General features: G+C 41.3%; 1 protein-coding gene across 1 annotated transcript in view; it reads left to right on the top strand.

Moving 5' to 3' along the window:
- The window catches only part of bap1 (BRCA1 associated deubiquitinase 1), a 73,846-nt gene that overhangs the window by 39,905 nt on the left and 12,036 nt on the right, over nucleotides 1-21,905 (top strand). The window contains exons 5-13 of the mRNA XM_072582700.1: nucleotides 2,604-2,723; nucleotides 5,712-5,773; nucleotides 8,264-8,406; nucleotides 10,807-10,885; nucleotides 11,547-11,670; nucleotides 12,696-12,843; nucleotides 13,240-13,424; nucleotides 16,877-17,010; nucleotides 18,637-19,085. Coding sequence (XP_072438801.1) covers nucleotides 2,604-2,723; nucleotides 5,712-5,773; nucleotides 8,264-8,406; nucleotides 10,807-10,885; nucleotides 11,547-11,670; nucleotides 12,696-12,843; nucleotides 13,240-13,424; nucleotides 16,877-17,010; nucleotides 18,637-19,085 — 1,444 coding nt within the window. The remainder of the gene's footprint in view (nucleotides 1-2,603; nucleotides 2,724-5,711; nucleotides 5,774-8,263; nucleotides 8,407-10,806; nucleotides 10,886-11,546; nucleotides 11,671-12,695; nucleotides 12,844-13,239; nucleotides 13,425-16,876; nucleotides 17,011-18,636; nucleotides 19,086-21,905) is intronic.

Below are 21,905 nucleotides of genomic sequence, written 5' to 3'. Positions count from 1 at the left end.
ACTTCTTTACTCAGAGTAGTAGGGGTGTGGAACGCCCTGCCTGCAATAGTAGTAGCTTTAAGGGCATTTAAATGGTCATTGGATAAACATGTAGATGAAAATAGAAAAGCATAAGTTAGATGGGCTTCAGATTGGTTTCACAGGTCGGCACAACATAGAGGGCTGAATGGCCTGTACTCCGCTGTAATGTCTATGTTCTCTGTTCTGTCTACCAGAGGATTGGAAACATGTCAACATGACACCTCTATTCAAATCCTATTGCGGATAAAAAACAGGTAACTTAGACCAATAGGCCTAACACTTCTTGTTGGAAAAGTTTCAATTTATTAAAGAAGTTAGAGCAGAACATTTGGAAAATCATAATCTGAGTACTTTATCAGAGTTTTTCGAAGATGTTTCAACAAGAGTGGATAGCAGGGAACCAAACGATGTGTTGTATTTAGACTTCCAGAAGGCATACAATAAGGGCCTCACAAAAAGTAAAATCATAAGACAACATGGTGTTGGAGGGAGTATGTCAGCATGGATAAATAATTGGCTAATGGCAGGAAACAGCGAACGGAGGTAAGGGTTTTTTTTTAGATTGGCGAACTGTGACCAGTGGGGTTCCACAGGAATCAGCGCTGTGACCGCTAATGTCGCCAAATTTGCAGATAGGATTAAATTATTTAGAAAGGCGCACGGTGAGATACAGTTTACAGAGAGACATTGCTAGCTTAAGTAAGTGGGCAAAATTAGTGTAATGTGGTAAAATCTGAAATTGTTCATTTTGAAACGTAGAACAAATGAACGAAATATTACTTAAATGGAGAAAAATTGCAGAAAGCTGCAACATAAGGGGACTTGGGGGTATTTGCATACAAAATACAAGCTAGCACACAGGTACAGAAGGTAATCAGGAAGGTTAGTGGAATGTTGGTCCTTATTTCAAGTGGGCTGGGGTATAATAATAGGGAAGTCTGAACTGCAAGCTGCTGATAGGACCACATCTGGAGCACTGAGAGCAGTTTTGATTCCTTTGTGTAAGGAAAGATATTATTTCAGAGAAGGTTGATCCTGGGGTTGGAGGGATTGTCTATGAGCAAGGATTAAACAGGTTGGTACTCTACTCACTGGAGTTGAGAAGGATGAGAAGCGATCTTATTGAAATATATAAGATTCTTAAGAGGCTTTACAGTGTAAATGCTGAGAGAATGTTTCCCCTCATAGTCTAGGACCAGAGGACATAGTCTCAGAATTAAGGAGTGCCAAACTCCTTGCCACAGAGAGCTGTGGAGACAGAATTCTTGTGTATATTTAAGGCTGAGGCAGAGGGATTCTTAATCAGTGGGGAATAAAAAGATTGCGGGGATAGGCAATAAAGTGGACGTGAGGAATGTTGGATCACCCAAAATTCTATTGATTGACAGCACACTCAAGGGGCTGAACAGTCTACTGTTCCTAGTTACTATGGTCTTTCTTATGGTCTTACCCTGTCACTATCAACCCTTTCAAAATCAAAGAACCTACATTCTGAAGGACAGTTGGGATGCATATTAAATGTTGGTTTAGCAAGAGATGCCCATGTCCTGTGAAAGGGGGTTGATAAATTGTGATAATCCTGCTGTTGGGTGCACTGACAGAATTAGTGACTGACCCTGTCAGCATTTTAATTGTCATAATTAGGTATTTGTAGGAGAAGGGGATAAATGGATAAGAAAGAAGGGTGCACAGAAGGACTAGGATCACTCTTTGTACAAATGGTAAACGCCAAGGTGGACTGGATTTAGAAAATGACTTGTTTCTGTTGTATTTTCTATCTAATAACTGTAACTTGCTTTCGACCCACAGAAAATAACCCGACTATTAAGACTCTCCCAATAATTGTTATTCTTTCTGCCGAGTCTTTTCCAGATGGACCTATTTTGCACCTTTTTCTATTTTTTTTTTACCCTTTGTAAAGTGATAAAAGCTGTCCTCTACTGAAATTGTAACATAATTACAATCTTGTGCAAAGTCACTTTTATTTGCTTTTGTGTTCTATACAGCTATATTGAAAATTAAGGCAAGTCTTTGCCTTTGTTTCTTTCACTGAACTTCCTGTTATTGCCACCACCTCTTGAAGACCTATGTATCCACATTTTAAGGCCCCTCTGTTCCTCAACTCCATTTAGAATCCCTTTTTACTTACCTCATTCTCTCTGTTTTTCATTTGTCGTGCTTCCCTCAACTATCATATCAATTTTTTATGGCACTAACAAATCTTTTATACTGTTTCAGTAATTTCAATGTCCAACCCATTTGTGTATATTGTATAAATAAAAACAGCCCTTTAACAGATTCCTTGGAATTCCACGCACCACATTGATCCAGATTTCTGTCTTCTACCCGTCAGTCACATCTCTTGTCTATCTGGTGACATTCCACGTGCCTCAAATCTGTGAGGAAGTAGCTTTTGGAAATCCTTATAAACAAAAGCCCCTGCAAATTGTTTATCTACCTTTAGTTATTACCTTGAAGAATTGTATGAAGTTTAGCAACCTGTGCTGACTGATCCTGATTAACTCAAGTCTCTTCAAGTGCGCACCAACCCTAATTACACTTCTTTGATTTTGTCTCAAAAGCTGATTCCAAACTCGTGTGCGACGCACGCTTTGCTTAGCGTCCTCTTGAACTGCGACAATGTGGAGTTGGGTCCCACCCTCAGCCGGATGAAGGACTTTACCAAAGGTTTCAGTCCAGAGGTATGGTTTCACCTTGAGAATATCACACATACTGGGTTAAAAGTGCTTTGATTCCTTAAGTTGATGGCAGTGACTTTAAAAGTCACAGTAAAACTGCAGAACTGAATATCCCTTGAAACTGCTCATTCATGAAGAGCTGTTTAAATTAAATCCTTCACTGTTCAGGCACAGCCACAGTATTTTCGTGGAGTCTCCACAGCAACTGCAGCATCTGCCTAAATGAGAAACTGCCTGTGGATAGTGGTGCATTTTTCCAACCACTGAATACTTCTCTTCGCAAATTCTAGGATTTTTCATTTTATCTTTGGAAGAATAGATGATTTCTAATTGCTGTAAGAAAGCGATGCGAACTCCCAGGGCAGATGCTATGAGCCATACTCCAGCTCAGTTCCACCTGAGTGTCTCATTAGATACAACGGGCCTTTTGCTCGGCAGCAGGGAATGCTGTGTAATTCCCCACAAAAGCCCTGTCGGCATGGCTCCCTGTCACTGATCCATCTCCAGGCAAGTTTCCCAGAGACGGACTGCTGTGGATTTTAACTTGCTTAATACCCACCTGAGAGCACATCCATTTTGATGAGTTTTCACACTCACCTACCTCCTTCAGAGAGTCAGATGATACAGAAGAGGGCCTTTGACTCATTGTGTCTGCAGTGACGAAAAAAAACCCATAGTCTACGCTAATTCCACTTTCCAACACTTGGCCCATAGCCTTAAAAGTTATGAAATTTCAATTACTTGTTCAAGGGTAGTGAGGCTTTCCACCTCTTTACTACTCTTGTAGGCACTGCATTCCAGATTCTCACTTCCTTCTGAGTGAAATCCCACTTAAATCTCCTGTCCTTCACCTTAAAATTCTGTCCCTTCATTATTGACCCTTCAACTAAGGGGAGTAGCTGCTTCATATTCACTTTGTCCTTATTGTCTTATACAATTCTATTATGTCCCACCTCATCCTTCTCTGATCTAAAGAAGAACAACCAGAACTTATCCAGCTCCTCTTTATAGGCAAATTGCTCCACCCCAGATGGCATCCTGGTGAATTTCCTTTGCACCCCCTCCAATGCAGTCACATATTTCCTATAATGTGGTGACCAGAACTGTGCACTGTACACCAGCTGTGCTCTAGCCAAAATCCTGAATAGTTCTAACACAACGTTCCTGCTCTTATAATTTATGCGATGACTGATAAAGCCATATGCCTCCTTAACCACCTATTAACCTAACCTGCTGCCTTCAGGAATCTATTGACAATTTCTGTCTGTTCCTCTGAGCTTGCAAGCATCCTGCTATTCATTGAGTATTCCCTTGTCTTGTTACTTCTTCCAAAGTTACCTCTCACATTTCAGGGTCAGAAGTTACATGACACCAGGTTATAATCCAATCGGTTTATTTCAAATCACAAGCTTTCAGAGTGCTGCCCCTTCACCTGGCAAAGGAGCAGCACTCCGAAAGCTTGTGATTTCAAATAAACCTGTTGGACTATAACCTATTGTCATGTAACTTCTGATCTTGTCCACCCCAGTCCAACACCAGCACCTCCACATCATGGCTCACATTTCAGGGTTAAATTCTATTTGCCATTGATCTCTCATCTGGCCAACCCGTGTATGCCTTTGTGTCTGCTGCAAATTTACTTATAATCTCTCCACATTCTCATCTATATCATTTATGAATATCACAACAATAAGGGACCCAGCACTTATCCTTGTGGTCACCAGCCTCCTGTCATACAAACGGCCATCTGCCAGCACCCTTTGCCTCCTACAATTAAGCCACTTTGGATCCAACTTGCCACGTTATCCTGGATTCCATGTGCTGTTACTTTCTTTATCAGCCTCCCATTTGGGACCTTATCAAAGGTTCTGCTGAAATCCACATGAACTGCACTACCCTCATTTACACACTTGGCCACCTCCTCAAAAAAGTTCAATCAGATTTGTTAGGCATGGCCTCCCTCTGATAAAGCCATGCTGACTAACCCTGTTCAAACCCCGCCTCTCCAAGTGGAGGTTAATTTTCTCTTTCAGAATTTTCTCCAACAGTTTCCTGACCACTGATGAGAGACTCACTGGTCTGTAATTCTCTGGTTTATCTTAACCAACCTTCTTGAAAGTGGAACCACATTAGTGAACCTCCAGTCTTCTGGCACCTCCTGCTGTGGCCAGAGAGGAATTAAAAGGTTGGGTCAGAACCCCTGTAACTACTTCCCTCGCTTCCCACAGCAGTGTGGAATACAACTTCAGCAGTGCCCACTCTCCTAGTAGTGTTGCCTGTTGTTCAGTGCCGTGGGCCGCCTTATTGAACTAAAACTCATAATGGTCATGTTCATAGTCCTTAATTTGTTACTGAATACGAAGCAGCGTGTTAATTTGTCACATCCCATTAGACCACAATATTGTGTAGACAGCAGACATCAGTGGGATCAGCACCTAGAAATGGTCCAGTCCTTGATCATTTTCTATGTCTGGAAGAGGCACATTTATCTTATTTAAAAGCACTATGTTTTATCATTGTGGGAAATAATCCCTTGTTTACTTATTTCTGAATGGCTGGTGTGACACTGCGTTATACAAGTTGACTTCACTCACTATGATGCTGGAGGTGTTACAGTTGTCTTCAGCATCATGGGCCAGGGAGGGGATATTCAGTTGTTCCTGATGACCATCCAGTGCTGTGTGTGAATAAATGTGCATGTCAACTGGGGAAAGGTTCACAAGCCATATTGTCAAGAAGTCTTGCTGAGACGCCCTGTTGAGTCTGAACATTCAGGAAGGTCACTTGTATTGGTGAGAGTCAGCAGGAGCCAGAACTTTGACAATCAGGGGAGGGGGTCAGACAGTTTGTGCAAGTTAGATGTTCAACATTGTACTTGTGCAACCTGACAAGGTGAATGAAGTAGGGTCAGGCATTCTAGGTTGAGCTGAAAGCTGTTGTTTTTCATTATCAACTCACAAGTGACCAGAGCTGTTCATTTTGGCTCCGCAGAGTAAAGGCTATGCAATTGGCAACGCTCCAGAACTAGCAAAGGCACACAACAGCCATGCCAGGTAGGAATGTAATTTATTTTTCTGCCTTTGATGGAATGTGACACAAGAATTCAAATACAGCTTTAAAATTCTGGATGATCTCCATGGTTGTACTCCCAGGGCCTCTGCAACGCAGTTTTGATATTTCACGACTAATCTTGGCTATGTTTAACCAGGTCTGTGCCAATGAAGCCACCTGGTAATTACTCCTGATCTAAAGAAGCAAGTCCAAATCACAGCAACTGTAAATTCCTGAGTTTTTAAAGATTTTGTCTTCTATCTATAATCAAATCTGGCATGTGCAGAATATGTACTGATGCAAGGTTTAATTGGAAAAAAGAGAGGCCTGAGGGACATCATCACCTTTTCTTTCCCATATCATAAAAGCTGTAACAAAAAAAACAGCTACTAAATAGCAGAATATTCAAGTTTAGTCAGTCTGAGAAACTATGAGCTGATTGCTTCCCCTTGGCTTAACCACTTCAGTATCTAAATGCATCCCTCACTTTTAGAAAGAACACTTTTAGAAAGGAATTTAAACGCACTTGCAAGGAAAAAAAAATCAGGAAAGGAACAGAAGTTGAGAGTTTTCTGTTGTCCTTTGAAAATGTAGTGGAATGTGATGTTTAGGCAGTTTAGGGAAGGAGACTCTGGTTTGAAAATGCAGAGCAGGAGATCCCCTGCCTTGTGCTGACTTACCAGATCTTAACTGGAGGAAGCCAATGGTGCTACAGATGGCCTGATGATCATGATCTGGGAGGGTTTGATGGGAGACCCTTCATTAGTAGAAATGCCTGATTTCTTCACTCACATGAGAATGGTTACTTTGCTGGATACAACTCACACTGACAGCACCTACCCTACCACAGCTAAAGTCAGCAGTATCAGATGGAGAGCAAATTATAGAATGTTCTTGGTACATTATGGAGTTATATAATATTCCACAATTTATCCATCTTTTACACACAAGTTAACAGAAGGCACAGACATATCTCTCGACTTATTAAGAAGTAGTTTATTTTAAAAAAACATTTATAAACCATTGACATATAGCTCTACTAGTTGAAATAATTAGCCCCTTTATGAAACTCCTTTTGCAGACTGATGCAGACACAAAATAAAATTGGTGTTATAGATAGAGGGAAAGACTGGGAAGGTAGTTCAATGGTCTCTGTCCACAGGATTCACTGAGATGATCCTTTTGGCTTGTCAAAATTTGAGGTTTGTTGATTTCTCTCTCCTCCAGATACTTTCCCTTGCTTGCAAGAGTGACTGCTTCATAACTTATCAAATCTCTGACTTGCTGGTTAAAAGCCACACTGTGACACATGGATTAAATATAACGTACATTCCTGTGAATATGTCTCTTCAGTCTTTCTGAAAATGTTTTAGGAATAAACTTCATAACATGTTTATATCACCAAACAGCATGTCTCCTGAGTAGCCATACTATGATAACTAATTCAGTCAGTGCAATCTGCCTTTGTGAAATGACACAATAATAAATATATTTCCACAGTGACGGGAACAACTTCCACTCATACCTTTCCGAAACTGGGGAAAGCTTGCCATTGCAGCTTTGTGTTTAAATCCTGACTGTGTGTACACTCTTCTGTAATATATCAGCCTACGATCTAAACCGGTTATATACCGGAAAAACCTTACTGTGTGCAAGAACCAGGGATCTCCGAATAAAATAGGTCAAATGTGTTCACTCATTATTGAGACAGACAAACAAATTGTTATTATTTACAATCTTTAATGAACTTTAAAGCTTAGCTCATTTGTACTTCGTCTCAGTGCTGTTTAGTAATATAACTTTTTTTAAACAAAGCTGTATGGGTAATTTTCTGCTCCAAATCTCTGATGTAATGGGTCTCAAAATCCTAAAATGAAACAATCATTTGGACAGTCTGCTGGGACTGTCATAGTGGCTTAGGACTGATCAAAGCAAAGATAGGCGAGTCTAAAGGAAAATGTTACAAAGGGATACCCAATGAGTTTGGCTTACTTTGCCACAGTGAATGACATGCCCTTTAGAAACTTGATTATCTCCTACCATCCAAAGCACTGTTGTAACGTCCTCGTGGAAATCTCTCAATTTCTTTCATTCAGAATTGACAGAATATTCCTAATTCAGTTTTGATTTGCCTAAAAGGAGTTGAACTATGCAATCATTTAAATTAAATCACATAATTAATGCAGCAAGATTTATACCTTGGAAAAAGCTGAATTTATATAATCTGAATTGAAGTAAATGTGTAATTTCTAATATTTAAGAATTCCTTGATTTCTCCTCAATTCCTGGTTCTTTTGTGCAGAGTCTCACCTGCCTCCCATTTTAACCTTCCATGAGTAGATAAATGGCTAGTCTCATACACTGTGTCTGGGTGAATGCCTAGCTTGTCACTGTGTGCTGAAGACGTTGTGGAAGGGGAAACTGAAATCGTGACTCAAGTCCCTACCATTCCATCAAACTCAACCTATGATCTCTTTGTCTTGCCCTTCCAGGCCAGAGCCACGGCATCTTCCGGAGAAACAGAATGGGATCAGTGCTGTGCGGACCATGGAAGCCTTCCACTTTGTCAGTTATGTTCCCATTAAAGGTCGCCTCTTCGAGCTGGATGGTTTGAAAGCCTATCCGATCGATCATGGTACGAAGCATACTGCACAGTTTTGCATGTCAACATAAGGCAGCATGCCCTTCATTAACATTGAATACTTTGTGACAAAACCATGCCACTTCCTTAATTGGTGGCTGATCTGCCCTTTATTACTTTACATTTATTTAGTAATTCAGTCTTTAGTCCTGATAATGAAAGCCAACACTCCTCCCCCCCCCCCCCCGGCAATCCCGACCTACCTTCGCGCGGCCTTTGCTTTTCAACCTGAACCTCTACCATCTAAAAGAGCAACATCACCAGGCATGTAGGAATACCACCACTTGAAGCTCCTCTCCAGGCCACCGTCCTGACTTGAAATTACATCACCATTCCTTCTGTCTCACACCTTGGAACTACTTGGAGAAATGAGAACAGATTGGGGCACCACACTTTAGGAAGGATACCTGTACTTCAGGGGTTAAGTTATGAGGAGAGCTTATACAAATTAGGAATTTGTTGGAAAAAGCAGGTCTGACATCATCCCTGAAGAGAAATGAGGGTTTTGGTCCAGTGATCCTTCTTCAGAAGGTTGCCCCATCATCCTCTGAGTATGTTTCTTCTGCTCTGCTTTCCAAATTATCCTGCCATTGCCGCTGCACTGTTTTCCCTGCTGGGCTGCCTTTCCATTCAACTGCTTTTTCATATCTTTGTAGTTACCGTTTACTGATTTGTAATGCCATTACACCTGATTCCAGCTTCTCCCTCTCAAACTGCAGGATGATTTCTATCACAGTGTGGTCACAGCCTCCTAGAGGTTCCTTCACCTCTTAAGCTTCCTAATCAAGTCAATCAAATCCAGAATGGTCAGGTCCTTAATGGGCTCGAGCACAAGATGCTCCAAAAAAAATCATGTAGACATTCCACAAATTCCTTTCCTTGGGATCTGCTACCAATCTGATTTTCCCAGTCTACCTGCATATTGAAGTCCCCCATGATTTTTGTAATAGTGCCTTTCTTACTTTCCTTTTCTATTCCTGATTTGTCTTCTGCCTCATACCCTGGCGATTATTGGGGAGGCACTGTACATAACTCCCATCTGGGTCTTTTCCTTTCCCTTTGCGATTTCTCAAAGTTCAGTGCCTTCTGATCCTATATCACTTCCTGCTATCGATTTAATCTCAGTTCTTACTAACAAGGCAATGCCATCCCCTCAGACCAGGGTGGCCTGGTGACAAGTGTGCCTCATTCAGCATAGATAAACTCACTTTCAGGCACTTACTTTAAAAGTAGGGTTTACGATGCAACTGAAGGTTGTGCGTACATACTTTCAATGCAAACTCGTGCAATTCATAAGTTTATAAATATGTAATCCATTTGTAGAATAGAGTACAGTGTATATTTATGGTGCATAGTACTGAGGTTGTATGTGGGCAATGCGTGGATGGCTACATCTTTTCATACATTTTGGTTTGGACTGCAACAACTTCTGTTAGTCGTGAAAACTTTAATACATTTGGATAACTGCAAGCTAAGATGAACTGCCCCTAAAATATTCAGTCCATCACCTGCAATAACATTGAGGGCTCTTGCAAATTGGCATGAATTTTTAGCAGTTACTGAATCCCGGCATTAATTTTCTGATTCTTATAATGTCTCGTAGCTGGACAGTTCTGCCAACTACTGTCCATCACATCAGTCATAAATCGTAAATCTTGAAACTCTTGTTTCAAGATTTGACAAATAAAATTCCCCACCACCCATGAAGTACTCTTTGTTTTCCTTAATTTTGTCAACACTTCTTGCATTGTCATCTTGTTCTTTCTAATGGGGCAGCATGGTGGCTCAGTGGATAGCACTGCTGTCTCACAGCACCAGGGACCCAGGTTCATTCCAGCCTCAGGCAACAGGCTGTGTGGAGTTTACACATTCTCCCCGTGTCTGTGTGGGTTTCCTCCGGTCCTGCAGGTCAGGTGAATTGGCCATGCCAAATTGCCCATAGTGTTAGGTGCATTAGTCAGAGGGAAGTGGGTCTGGGTGGATTACTCTTCGGAGGGTCAGTGTGGACTTGTTAGGCCGAAGGGCCTGTTTCCACACTGTAGGGGAATCTAACCTAATTAGATAATCTCTGAGCAATCAGGGATCTATTTCCTTCATACTTGCAGTGTTGATAGCAAGGCTTGTAGACCATTATCTATACAAATGCATTAGTTACCAGGACTCCTCAAAACTCTGGAACTCCCTAACTCCTCAATCTTCTCTTCATCTAATCATTGCATCTTGTGACTGAGCCCACCTTACTTAATGAACCAAGGTTTCTTTACGCAAAAGGCGTATTTTGTCAAAGCAGCATTTGAACCTGTAGTGCTTCAGCATTTGTGATGTGTGTTGATTCTTGTCTCCGATGCAGTCTGTTGGTGTTGTGCTGAAGAATGGCACTTTCTTTTGTTCCAGGACCTTGGGCCGAGGATGAAGAGTGGACGGACAAGGCACGACGAGTTATAATGGAGCGAATAGGGCTGGCTACAGCTGGGTAATGATCTTACTATCTCATTCACTTTTATTCAGGAAATGTTGTTAATAGCTCTGACTCATTTATTGACACTTTTCATTGTTCGCACTTTGTTCATGAGATTGATTACTAGATCCATGCTACTACTTACTCAGCAGATGAGAGTGTATTAAAGAAATATTTATACAGGTTAGCTCTTGTGGAAGTACTAATTTGGTTCTTGCGATAGTTGTTAGCTTCATTGCCACTTAAAATTGTGGACTTGCACTTATGATTAGTAGCTCTAATCTATGCATTGACATTCCAGTAAGATTCCACTGTCATACCTTATTTGTAACTGACTAAGATCAGGAGCACTAATCCTTTCATCTTGGTGTACCCTTTGCGAGTGTGCTAAACTAATTATGATGCTCTTGCCACCATTTCATCTGGGATCAACTAATTAAACACTGATCTGGCATGCATTCTCCAACATTCCTGGTTTAGTCTTGAAATGACACTGAACAACAACCTGCTGAGCTGTTAATTGTTCATAAATTTTCAGCAGTTACTGTTTCTCTTCACTGGCATTTGACAGGCGTCAGTCATAGCACTGTGTCCCTATGAGAAATTGAGTTCAAATGGGATGCACTGTTTCATTGTGTTATTTAGTGTTAGCAATGTAATTTTTGTTTTGTCTCAGAGAACCTTACCACGACATCCGTTTCAACTTGATGGCGGTGGTACCAGATCGGAGGATGAAGTATGAGACGAAATTGAGCCTTCTGAAAATGAACCGGCAGACAGTGCTGGAGGCCCTTCAACAGGTACTGACTAATACAATCAGGTCAGGAGAATTGACACCTTGTTCCAATAATTCAGACCAGAATCAGATTATTGACAAACACAAGGCAAGATTTGGGTCAGATGTCAGGAGGTAGTTCTCCTTCAGAACAGGCTGTGCCTGTGCAGTGAAGACTGATTCACTAAATTCTTTTGAGAAAGTCTTTTTGGCTGGAACATTACTCACCTTTTACCAACGATTACTACGACAAGTACTTACCATGGCTGAAGTGATCTCCTGAACTTGTTTTGAACAAACAGAAAATCAAGAAAGGAGTTTCCCAGGTATTGTTTCTCCCCAGTTTGACCAGGGTTTATGTCATTTTTGCCATTCACAGATTATCTTAATTCTGGTGTGTTGCCAAGAGTGTAAACTGGAAGCCATGAAGTATGACAAACCCGTGTGGAACAGGCTGGGTGGTTCAAAAGGTCTTCATTATCTGTTTGTTACGCTTTATATGAAAAGATTTTATATAAAGGTGATTTTAGAAACTAATGATTACACGGAGCACTAAACTGATAATCTTACTAAATCAGTCATTTCAGTCTTGCAACTTCCACCTGCCTTCACATGATGGGCACACAACAAATTCATCGAGGAGAAAGTGAGGACAGCAGATGCTGGAGATCAGAGCTGAAAATGTGTTGCTGGAAAAGCGCAGCAGGTCAGGCAGCATCCAAGGAACAGGAAAATCGACATTTTGGGCATACGCCTTCCTGAAGAAGGGCTCATGCCCGAAATGTTGATTCTCCTATTCTTTGGATGCTGCCTGACCAGCTGCGCTTTTCCAGCAACACATTTTCAGCACACAACAAATTCAGACATGCTGAGGAAACTCCTGCTCCTGTTTTAATGCAGTGAACTTCTGTCTCCTCCACAAGCTGCATTTTTCTTTTTCATACACACTAAAAGATGCGTCCTGTCACAATAACCCTTTTTCATACACACTAAAAGATGCGTCCTGTCACAATAACCCTTTGAACTGCACCTTATCATTTCGTCTTCTAGTTGATCCGTGTCACCCAGCCAGAGTTGATCCAGACACAGAAGCCTCAGGAAGCTCAAGCCATGGAGGAGGCAAAGCAAGCCCTGAACAAACCTGCTCCTGAACCAGAGAGCAACAAGACATTCCCTGGACAGGACAACCTGCAAAGTGGTAAGAATTAAACTCCACCAGACAAGGCACACCACAAATGGTACATTGTTTAATCATCAAATCTTTCCTATTTCTGGAGGAACATTCCTTGATTGTTTTAGGTACGAATTTTTGTTAAATGACGTGTAAAGCAGATGTTGCCATTTGCACTTATGTGTTTAGTCTCTCTCTTTGTTATGCTGCCCTTTCTATTTTGATGTGAATTGTTTGTGTCTTATCCTGACTCAGTTGTTAGCGCTATCACTTCTCTGAGCAACAGTCAACAGACTTGAGCACTGAATCTAAATTTTCGCTTTCCTGCACTGTAATTGTTGATATAATGGGCAGACTGGGGAAAAGAAATCTCGTTTTGGCATAGAGAACGTTGTGTAACATGAATTGTTTTTTTTTCCCCAGGCTCCAGTGAAACCTCTACACCTCAAAATCCTCCAGTTTGTACATCCAACCCTTCAAATAAACCAAAGCCTCCAATCAAAACTGCAGTGTCCAGCACTAATGGACCCACGTCAACTCCCAGCCCCGTCATCCAACGCCTTCCCGCCTTCCTTGATAACCATAACTATGCCAAGTCACCAATGCAGGTAATCATGGCCCTCCCTCCTCATGTGACTGAACAGATTGAGCTAGCGTTATTGAGTGAACCAGAGTTTGCAAATGAACTATTCCATTTACAGACTTGCAGAAATGTTTTGTGGGCATTTCACCTGAGAGATATCTGTGCAAGGGAATGAAGAAGGGTTCCCAAGTGTCAGAATCCAGTAATTCCCAGTATGGATTAAATGAAGGTCTCTACAATACTCAACCCCTAGTATAACCCCAAGCTGAGCACAGAAATTCTCCTCCAACAGTGCAGCATTTAAACCTCAGTCTTTGCGATTGAGACCATGAGCTATATGACCATTCAGATATTGATACAGCCTAGCGTTCTGATGTAGATTCTTGCGTAAATGGTCCAACAGCTGGATACTTACAGATCACCTATCGAGGCTAGACTGAATTTTGATTTTCTTGGGTAAGTTAGTGGTTAAAACCAAGAACAGTTTCTCTATTTTTTTTCTCACCTGAGACCGTGTGTGTTTTCATGGCACTCTCTGGCATTTGGAGGGGATAGTGTAGAATGACTGACTGAACGATGTCGATACAGCCCTTCCAATTCAACTGTGTTGCACTCTCAAAGTTGCAGATTCAAAGCAACATGATGATATAATCTAGGCTGGTACTCCAATGCAGCACATTAAAGTTTACACCCTCCAGCAAAGAGAGAATCGTAGAACAGAAACTGAGAATCCCTACAATGTTGAAGCAGTCCATTTCACCCATCCAGCCCACACTATCTCTCAAACAGCAGTCCACCCAGACCTATCCCCTTACTCTATCCCTGCCTTTCCCAGGGCTAATCCATTTAGCCTGCACATCTTTGGACACTACAGACAATTTAGCGTGTCCAATCCACCTAACCTGCAAATCCTTGGACTGTGGAGGAAACCCTCACAGACACTGGGAGAATGTGCAAACTTCACAGCGTCAGTTGCCCAAGGCTGGATTTGAACCCAGATCCTGGCACTGTGATGCAGCAGTGCTAATCACTGAGCCACCATGCTGCCCTAAGATGCCCAAGGCTTTTACAGCTGCCTTAGATGGATTGTTTTTTTAAAGGAGCACAGGCATACTCCCTGGTATCCTTGCCAATACTTAACGCTCAACCAAAGACAATTAATTGCTTATTTTATTTTATCCCTGTTTGTGGGACTTCGCTGTTTGTACAAGTTTTCCTGCATTACAATAGTGATTGCACTTGAAAAGTAATTTGCTCACTGTGAAGCAATTCTGAGGTTGTTAAAGATAAGTAAATACAAGTTCTTTCTGTCTTTTTCCCTTAAACCATTTTTTCATATAATAATATACCACAGCTACTGAAAATTCCAAGTGCGTCCATGTTCTATAACCACTGCCACCTGCAAGCTCCCACCATCCCGGCAATGCTTTTTGACACCTCCAACTAATTATCCAGTAAAGTTAGTATTGAATTTGCTTCTTCCATCCTTTCATGCAGACCATTTCTGATCACACTTCATTGCACAAAACGTATTTTCTTCTGTGGCACCAAGCTGTTTGCCAGTTACCTTTAAATCCAAGTCCTCTGGTCTTTTTGACTCCAGAAACCCTTCCTCCCTATTTGTCAAAACCAGTCACGACTTTGAGCATGTGTCTTAACCTTCGCTGCAGTATGGAGATCAACCCCAACTTCTCCCATTTCTCTACAGAACACAAGCGTTCTAGGAAATACCTTTGATTAGGTCTTGATATACTTCTTAAAGTCTGACGTGTAGAATTAACACAATACTCTAGCTAAAGCCAAATCAGCCTTATTTTAAGGAATTTATACCTTTCTTGTTTTTTTTTACTGTCTGCCTCTACTTATGAAGCCATGGATCCTACATGCTTTATAACAGCAATCTCATCTCGTTCTTCATGACCTGGACTCTCCTTATCTGCAATTGACTTAAAATGATGGCATTTACTTCATATTGCCTCTCCTCATTCTTCCCTGAAATAACGGTTGTAATGGAGGAAACATGACCTGTAATGTACGTTCATCAAGCTTTCACAAACAGCAGTGTCATGATAATTGGGGATAAATATTGGCGTGACACACCCTTTCTGAATAAGGTGGTCCTCAGCAAAGTAAGAGCAAAGAGGTTTTTAGGAGGGCTGTTGTTGCACAGTGGTAGTGCCCATACCTCTGAGCTGGGAGGGCTGGGTTCACGTTCCAACTGCTCCAGCATTCTGTCGTAGCATCTCTGAACAGGTTGATTAGAAACTACAACGTGTGTTTAGTTGGAGGTATATGATATAGAATGTGTGCCTCCGTAGATAAAAAGCATGTAAGTCTGTAAAGACTAGGTCCGTAATTCTGTCCTTCTCTGTTTGGGTGTCTGAGTTCTAGCATTCTAATGCTTTTCAAAATAATAGGATCTTTTACACTCACCCGAGAGGGCAGACAATCCTCTTTTTACTTCTTTATCCAAAACATGGCACCTTCAATTGTGTCTCACTCTGTCAACGCTACACTTAAGTGGCAGCCTAGATTACATCCAAAGTGGGTCTTGTTCTTCAGACTCTGAGGTGAGAGTTACTGAACCACGGCTGACATTTTTATATTTAAATGGGATGTTGGTGCCTCTGGCTAGGCCAGAATCTATTGTCTGTCCCTAATTACCCTAGAGAAGGTGGTGGTTAGCTGCACTCCTGGGTTTTAGGGATACAGTGGGCGGGTGTCAGAAAGGGAATTCAGTGACATTGAAGATATATCGTTCTAAGTGGTGGAAATAGGCAGGCTTCTGCTGAACGGATGTGTGGCTAGAGGCTCACCTCGGGATCGAATATGACACCAAAGTTGCAGACACCTGACAGTTGCCAGAGAGAGAGTGAGTGAGTGTGTGTCAAGAGCTAGGGAATTAAATGTCTATTGAGTAAGCTATTTACAAATAAACCCATTCTGTTGCCAGTTTAGTTATCTGCGTATTAGTTGTGCTACAGTGCAGGGTGTTGTCACATCTGCGTCAGCAGATTGTGGTTTGAGTCCATCACTGAGACTCGAGCACAAAAACCTAGGCTGGTGCTTCAGTACAGACTGAGAGAGCGCTACAAAAATTGGAAGTGCCATAAATTAAGGTATTAAACCAATGGCCTGTGTACTCTTATGGGCGAATATTAAAAGTCACACAGTGCTTTTTCAAACGCAAGTTAGTGCCATTGTCCTGGCCAATATTTATCCCTCAATCAGTATTACAAAGTCAATTTATCCGGTCTTTATCACTTTGCTCTTTGTGAAAGCTTGCTGTGTGGAAATTGGCTGTTGTTTCCTACATTTCAACAGTGACTACACTTTTAAAAGTGTTTGCCGGCTGTACAGCAAGGCCTGAGGTTATGAAAAGACACAATATAAATGGAAGCCTTTCCCTAGAATTAAATAGGGAGATACCGCTTAGTAGTCAGGTCGGTTATTATCACTTGTTGTCACCTTTTACAGGAAGAGGAAGACCTTGCATCTGGTGTCGGTCGTGGCCGACTGCCCAACCCCCAGCACCACCGTTACTCAGACAACGATGATGAGTATGAGGAGGAAGAGGAGGAGGATTGTCAGAACACCAACACAGCAATCAGGTCAGTTCACTGCTTCGTCAGTTCACAGGCATCATCTTCGAGAATGTAAGTATTAATGATCACTGGTATAATGCATCATCTTCAGAAAACAACCGGGTAGAGAACAGGGTGAACAGATCTGATTCCCAAGGACTATTTTGTGCTGTCAGTCAGTAATTCTGATGTATCCTTTCTATTTGTAGTAATATAGTTGTTGGCTAAAATACCACTAACCTTTCCCCATGGTTTGGATTCATAAATATAGCAACTTGGAGTTTGCACTGAACTATAAACAGCTGGAGTTCCCAGATTTGTTTCTAGCAAAAAATGGAGTTAGCAAATGACATCCTGGGAGATTGGGATTGCAGTTGGCCTGGATGAAGGATCAGAAATTCAGCCGATATTCTCTCTTCTGGTTGCTACTCATTGAACCCTGCTAAGAAATCTGTACATGAATGACAAAAGAAATTTGTGCTTGGCTCTGATGCCTCTTCTCAGTCAGATAACCTGTTGACACTTACCATCTATGTTCACGTGAACATAGAGTGATTATATCCAGCTACCAAAACAAAGACCCACATCTGCTTCTTTTCCTGCACTCCTAAAGACATCCATTCTTTCTCATTCACAGTTATATTTGGAAACAGCACATTGATGCTTAATGTGTAAATACCCAGATAATGGAAAATCAACTCAACAGTCGTTACAACCAAATCTCAAAATATTCACAGCTAATGTTCTCGCAAGCAGCAAAATATCAGAGGATAGTTCATTGGGAGAGGAATGTAACTGCTTTTCAGGGCTGTAGGCACCTACTGGAGAGGAGAGGACTGATTGGTTGACAAGTGGACTTTGATTGGTAGCTGTTTTTTACCATGGAGAATGCACTAATTAGTAATCAGTGGCAGTTAACTGCCAGGCTGTGTTTATATTTTAAACCAGGCAATTGACTCTGCTCCGGCCATTACTGACTACTCCATTATTGTTGCTTTCCATCTGCAAAGAATAAGGCCTATGTATTAATAGTTTTAGCTTCCAGTATACACAAGTGCACCATTATTGAGTGTCGGAGTGACAATTTTAAATTGTTTGTAAGTATAATTCTTCATGCAAACCCGATTGTCCGGCAAATGTTGTCCAGTAACAGAATCACGTCTACTGTTGGGTGCTGGTTGCGTACGCCCAAAGGAATGAGTACCACTTGTGTTGTTACTGCATAGTAGCAGCTAACTTCACCTATTGTTCAAGCATCTGAGATACCTTACCCCAGACAATCTGAGGTAGGCTGGGCACTTTTCAGAACCAAAAATGACCACCTTCGAGCCTTACATGAGTTTGTGTGACCTACAATGACGTACCTCTGATCAGGCCAGCCATTATGTCAGGGGAGCTTTGATGTACCATACTTCAGCATCAAATTTTCAGGTGAACAAATGACTCTGGCTCAATTCACAAAGTTGCCACTTACCGCACGTGGAGCTAGAAACATCGCAAAGAGGATCCTGACCAATGAAGTTAGGTTTATGATAGACAGTAGTAGATTATTCCTGGCTGATTTTTTAATTAGGATATTGAGGAAACGGAAGCCTTCCTGTGACTTTTCTCCAGCAATGATTTATTAATTTCCTTTTCATTCCCGGTGTGCAGGTATAAGAAGAAAAGCCAGGAACAACGATCCAGCGAGCAGCTGTCCCTTCTACAGCCCAACACTATCAACGTGCTGACTGAGAAGCTAAAGGAATCCCAGAAGGACTTGTCAATTCCTCTTTCCATAAAAACCATTAGCGGTGGTGGTGGAGCTGCCGCCCATTCCCAGCCTTCTCCAACTCCCAGCAATGAAAGCACTGACACGGCCTCCGAGATCGGAAGTGCTTTCAACTCTCCGCTTCGCTCTCCCATCCGTTCGGCCAACCCCACCCGTCCTTCGAGCCCGGTCACCTCTCACATCTCCAAGGTGCTATTTGGAGAAGAAGAAAGTCTGTCGCGAGTGGATTGCATGCGTTACAACCGGGCAGTCCGTGACCTTGGGCCAATAGTTAGCACAAACCTGTTGCATCTGGGCGACGAAGGAATGCTGCAGACCCTGGGAGTCACAGGTAGAAGCTAAGATGAGAGATTGCGATGACGGGGTGAAGTCCTGCAATGCAAAAGATAGTATCAGGAATATCTCACTTTGCCCTTCAATCCTGTTCCACTGTTAATGAGATCATGACTGATCTATAGCCGAAGTCCACCTTTTGATACCTTTCATTAACAAACAAAAGTATCAATCTCTGTTTTAAAATTAACAAGTGATCCACCACCAGTTGCCACTAATGGTGGAGACTTCAACCCTTTCTGTGTAGAAATGTCTCCTAATTTCACATCTAACTCTATTTTTAAAGTATGCCTTTCAATCCTAGATTCATCAGTTGAGTGGAATTACTTTATCTCTATCTGTCTATTCTATTCCCCTAAACGTTGAATTATTCAAACAAATCACACCATAATCTTCCAAATTCTGGGAGCCGAACCACTTTGTTCAACCCCATTGCTTTTAGCTTAACTCCAGGCATTCAAGTGCCATTCTGGTAAATCTACTGGCTTCATCTCCATCCTTCCAGACACGTGGTGCCCAGAATTCCTCTCAGTACTCCAGGTGAGGCCCGACCATGGCCGAGCATTGCTGAAGAATGACTTCTATATCCTTATATTCTGCTTCAAACATGAAGGCCAGCATTCCATTAGTCTTTTTAACTATTTTCTCTACCCGTTAATGACATTTTAATGATCTGTTTACCTGGAACCCCACCAGTCTCTTCAGACCTCTAATGCTTTGACCTTTTTCATGTTTTTAGATTCAAAGTAAATGGCTTTACATTTGCTTTATTTGATTTTATTTGCCACAGTTTTTCTCAATCACCTAATTTATCAACATTTGTATAACATTAGACTTTTATCTACATTATCTTAGTGTTAACAGGAAATTTTGATATGTGGCTTTCCATTCCGTAGACTAAGTTATTCTTGAATACAGTGAATACTTGAGGCATCAACACAATCCTTGAAAAGTACTGATAGCTTCAACCTGCCTATTTTATTTCTCTATTTTTCCATGTGCTGTGGGCATTGCTGATACAGCCAGTATTTGTTGCACATCCTTAATTGTGAACTGAGTAGCTTGCAAGGCTATTCAGAGGGGAGTTATGAGTTAACCCTACTACAGTGGGTCTGGATTCACTTACAGGGCAGACCAGACAAGGATGGTAGTTTACTTCCCAAAAGGATATTAGTGAACCAGATGAGTTTTTATGACAATCAGTAGTAGTTTCATGGGCACCATTACTGAGGCTAGCTTTTGTTATGAAGATGTGGGTATACTATACCTTTTTAAGAAAGTAAAAGCTAGCAGAGACACCACCAAGAGTTCTCAATAAGTCACAATGTAACATGTGCTCCAGCTACTGGGATAGCTAGTTGCCTGGCAATGACAAAACAGATTCGAATTAGGCCAAGCAGTTTAACTTCTACCCTGAAAAATACCAAATTCCAATCAAGTTTGAATTGAGTATGTTGACAATCGTAAAAGCCAATGACACAATCCAATGTTTTGGGATATAAGACAGGAGAAAATTGAGCAGTTTGGAGGAGAACTGCCACCAGATCAACACTGCTAGTAAGAACTCTGAGAATTTGCACAGAGAAAAACCTCAACACTGACTGGAGAGCCAATGTACCAATGAAGATAAAGAGAAGATTCGACTGCTGTCTGGTTTTAAAATTTGGATTTTTTCTGAATATCTTAATTGGGAGTTTTATTGGACTAGTATTAGAGAAGAGAAGGTAGAAGATAGGTTAGAGGAAGGAATTGTAAATAGTTGTTAGTTAATTATTCTTGGTTATACTTTAAGAAAATAAAGTTGTTAATTTTTACTTTAAATAGTTCTTGGCCACTTGAGTTTTTACAGATTACTGCACGGGATAAATCTTTTCTGGGTTGCTGGTTCTAAATTAAGCAGGAGGTTTTACCCCGTGTCGCAATGCTTTCAATTCCAGATTTATTACGAATTTGCATTTAAACTCTACCAGCTATCATGATTGGATTTGAACTGTTGTCCCAGATCATTAACTTCTGGACCATTAGTCCTGTGACATTAAAACCGCAATAGGTATATTATAGATCACCTGATAGCAGCTCCACTGATGGATTGTATAAACGCTGAAATTAGACAATCATGTACAAAGACAGAGTCATATTTATAGGGGAGTTTAATCTCAACATAGACTAGGAGAGACAGACAAGCAACCGCCAGAAAGATTGTGAAATTCCAGAGAGTGTGCAGGAAAGTTTCCTACAACAATATGTCTTGGATGCAACAAGGGGGACAAGCAATATTGGATATAGTAATGAGCAATGAACCTGACTTAATTAGTGACCTAAATTGTTCATGAGCATTTGTCAAATAGTGATCATAACATGATCAAGTTTTATGGAGCATTTGTAAGAGTTAAGCAAAGATCGGATACCAGAATTTTGGATTTAAGTAAGGTAGACTTTAATGGATTGAGGCAGAGACTGTCCATAACAAACTGGGAAGCTTTTGAGGCTTAGTGGAGGGTGTTCATATCCAGTGAGTTGCTTTTAAAAGTGTACACAATTGTTTTATAGATTAAAACAGCCGCCACGATCCCAGAAACAGCAAGCGAGACAAGTAACCAGTTTTCTGTTCTGCTGGTTGAAGCAGGGCTTTGCCGAGTACATAGTGTTTATACCTGTTTGAATAGTGCCTCTGATTCTTTACATCCTGAGGTTAGTGGCTCATTGCAACAGCCTTTTCCAGAGAGTTTTCTCAAATCCTCGAGTGGGTTTTGATTGCTGGCACTGCTGGAGCTTCCCAGCAAGAGTCAGCATTTAAGGAGCAGCTAAAGAAACAATT

This window comes from Chiloscyllium punctatum, chromosome 12 (genome assembly GCF_047496795.1).
Source record: "Chiloscyllium punctatum isolate Juve2018m chromosome 12, sChiPun1.3, whole genome shotgun sequence".
Taxonomy (NCBI): Eukaryota; Metazoa; Chordata; class Chondrichthyes; order Orectolobiformes; family Hemiscylliidae; genus Chiloscyllium; species Chiloscyllium punctatum.
Note: the sequence above shows the minus strand (reverse complement) of the source record. Positions and strands in the feature narration are given on the sequence as shown.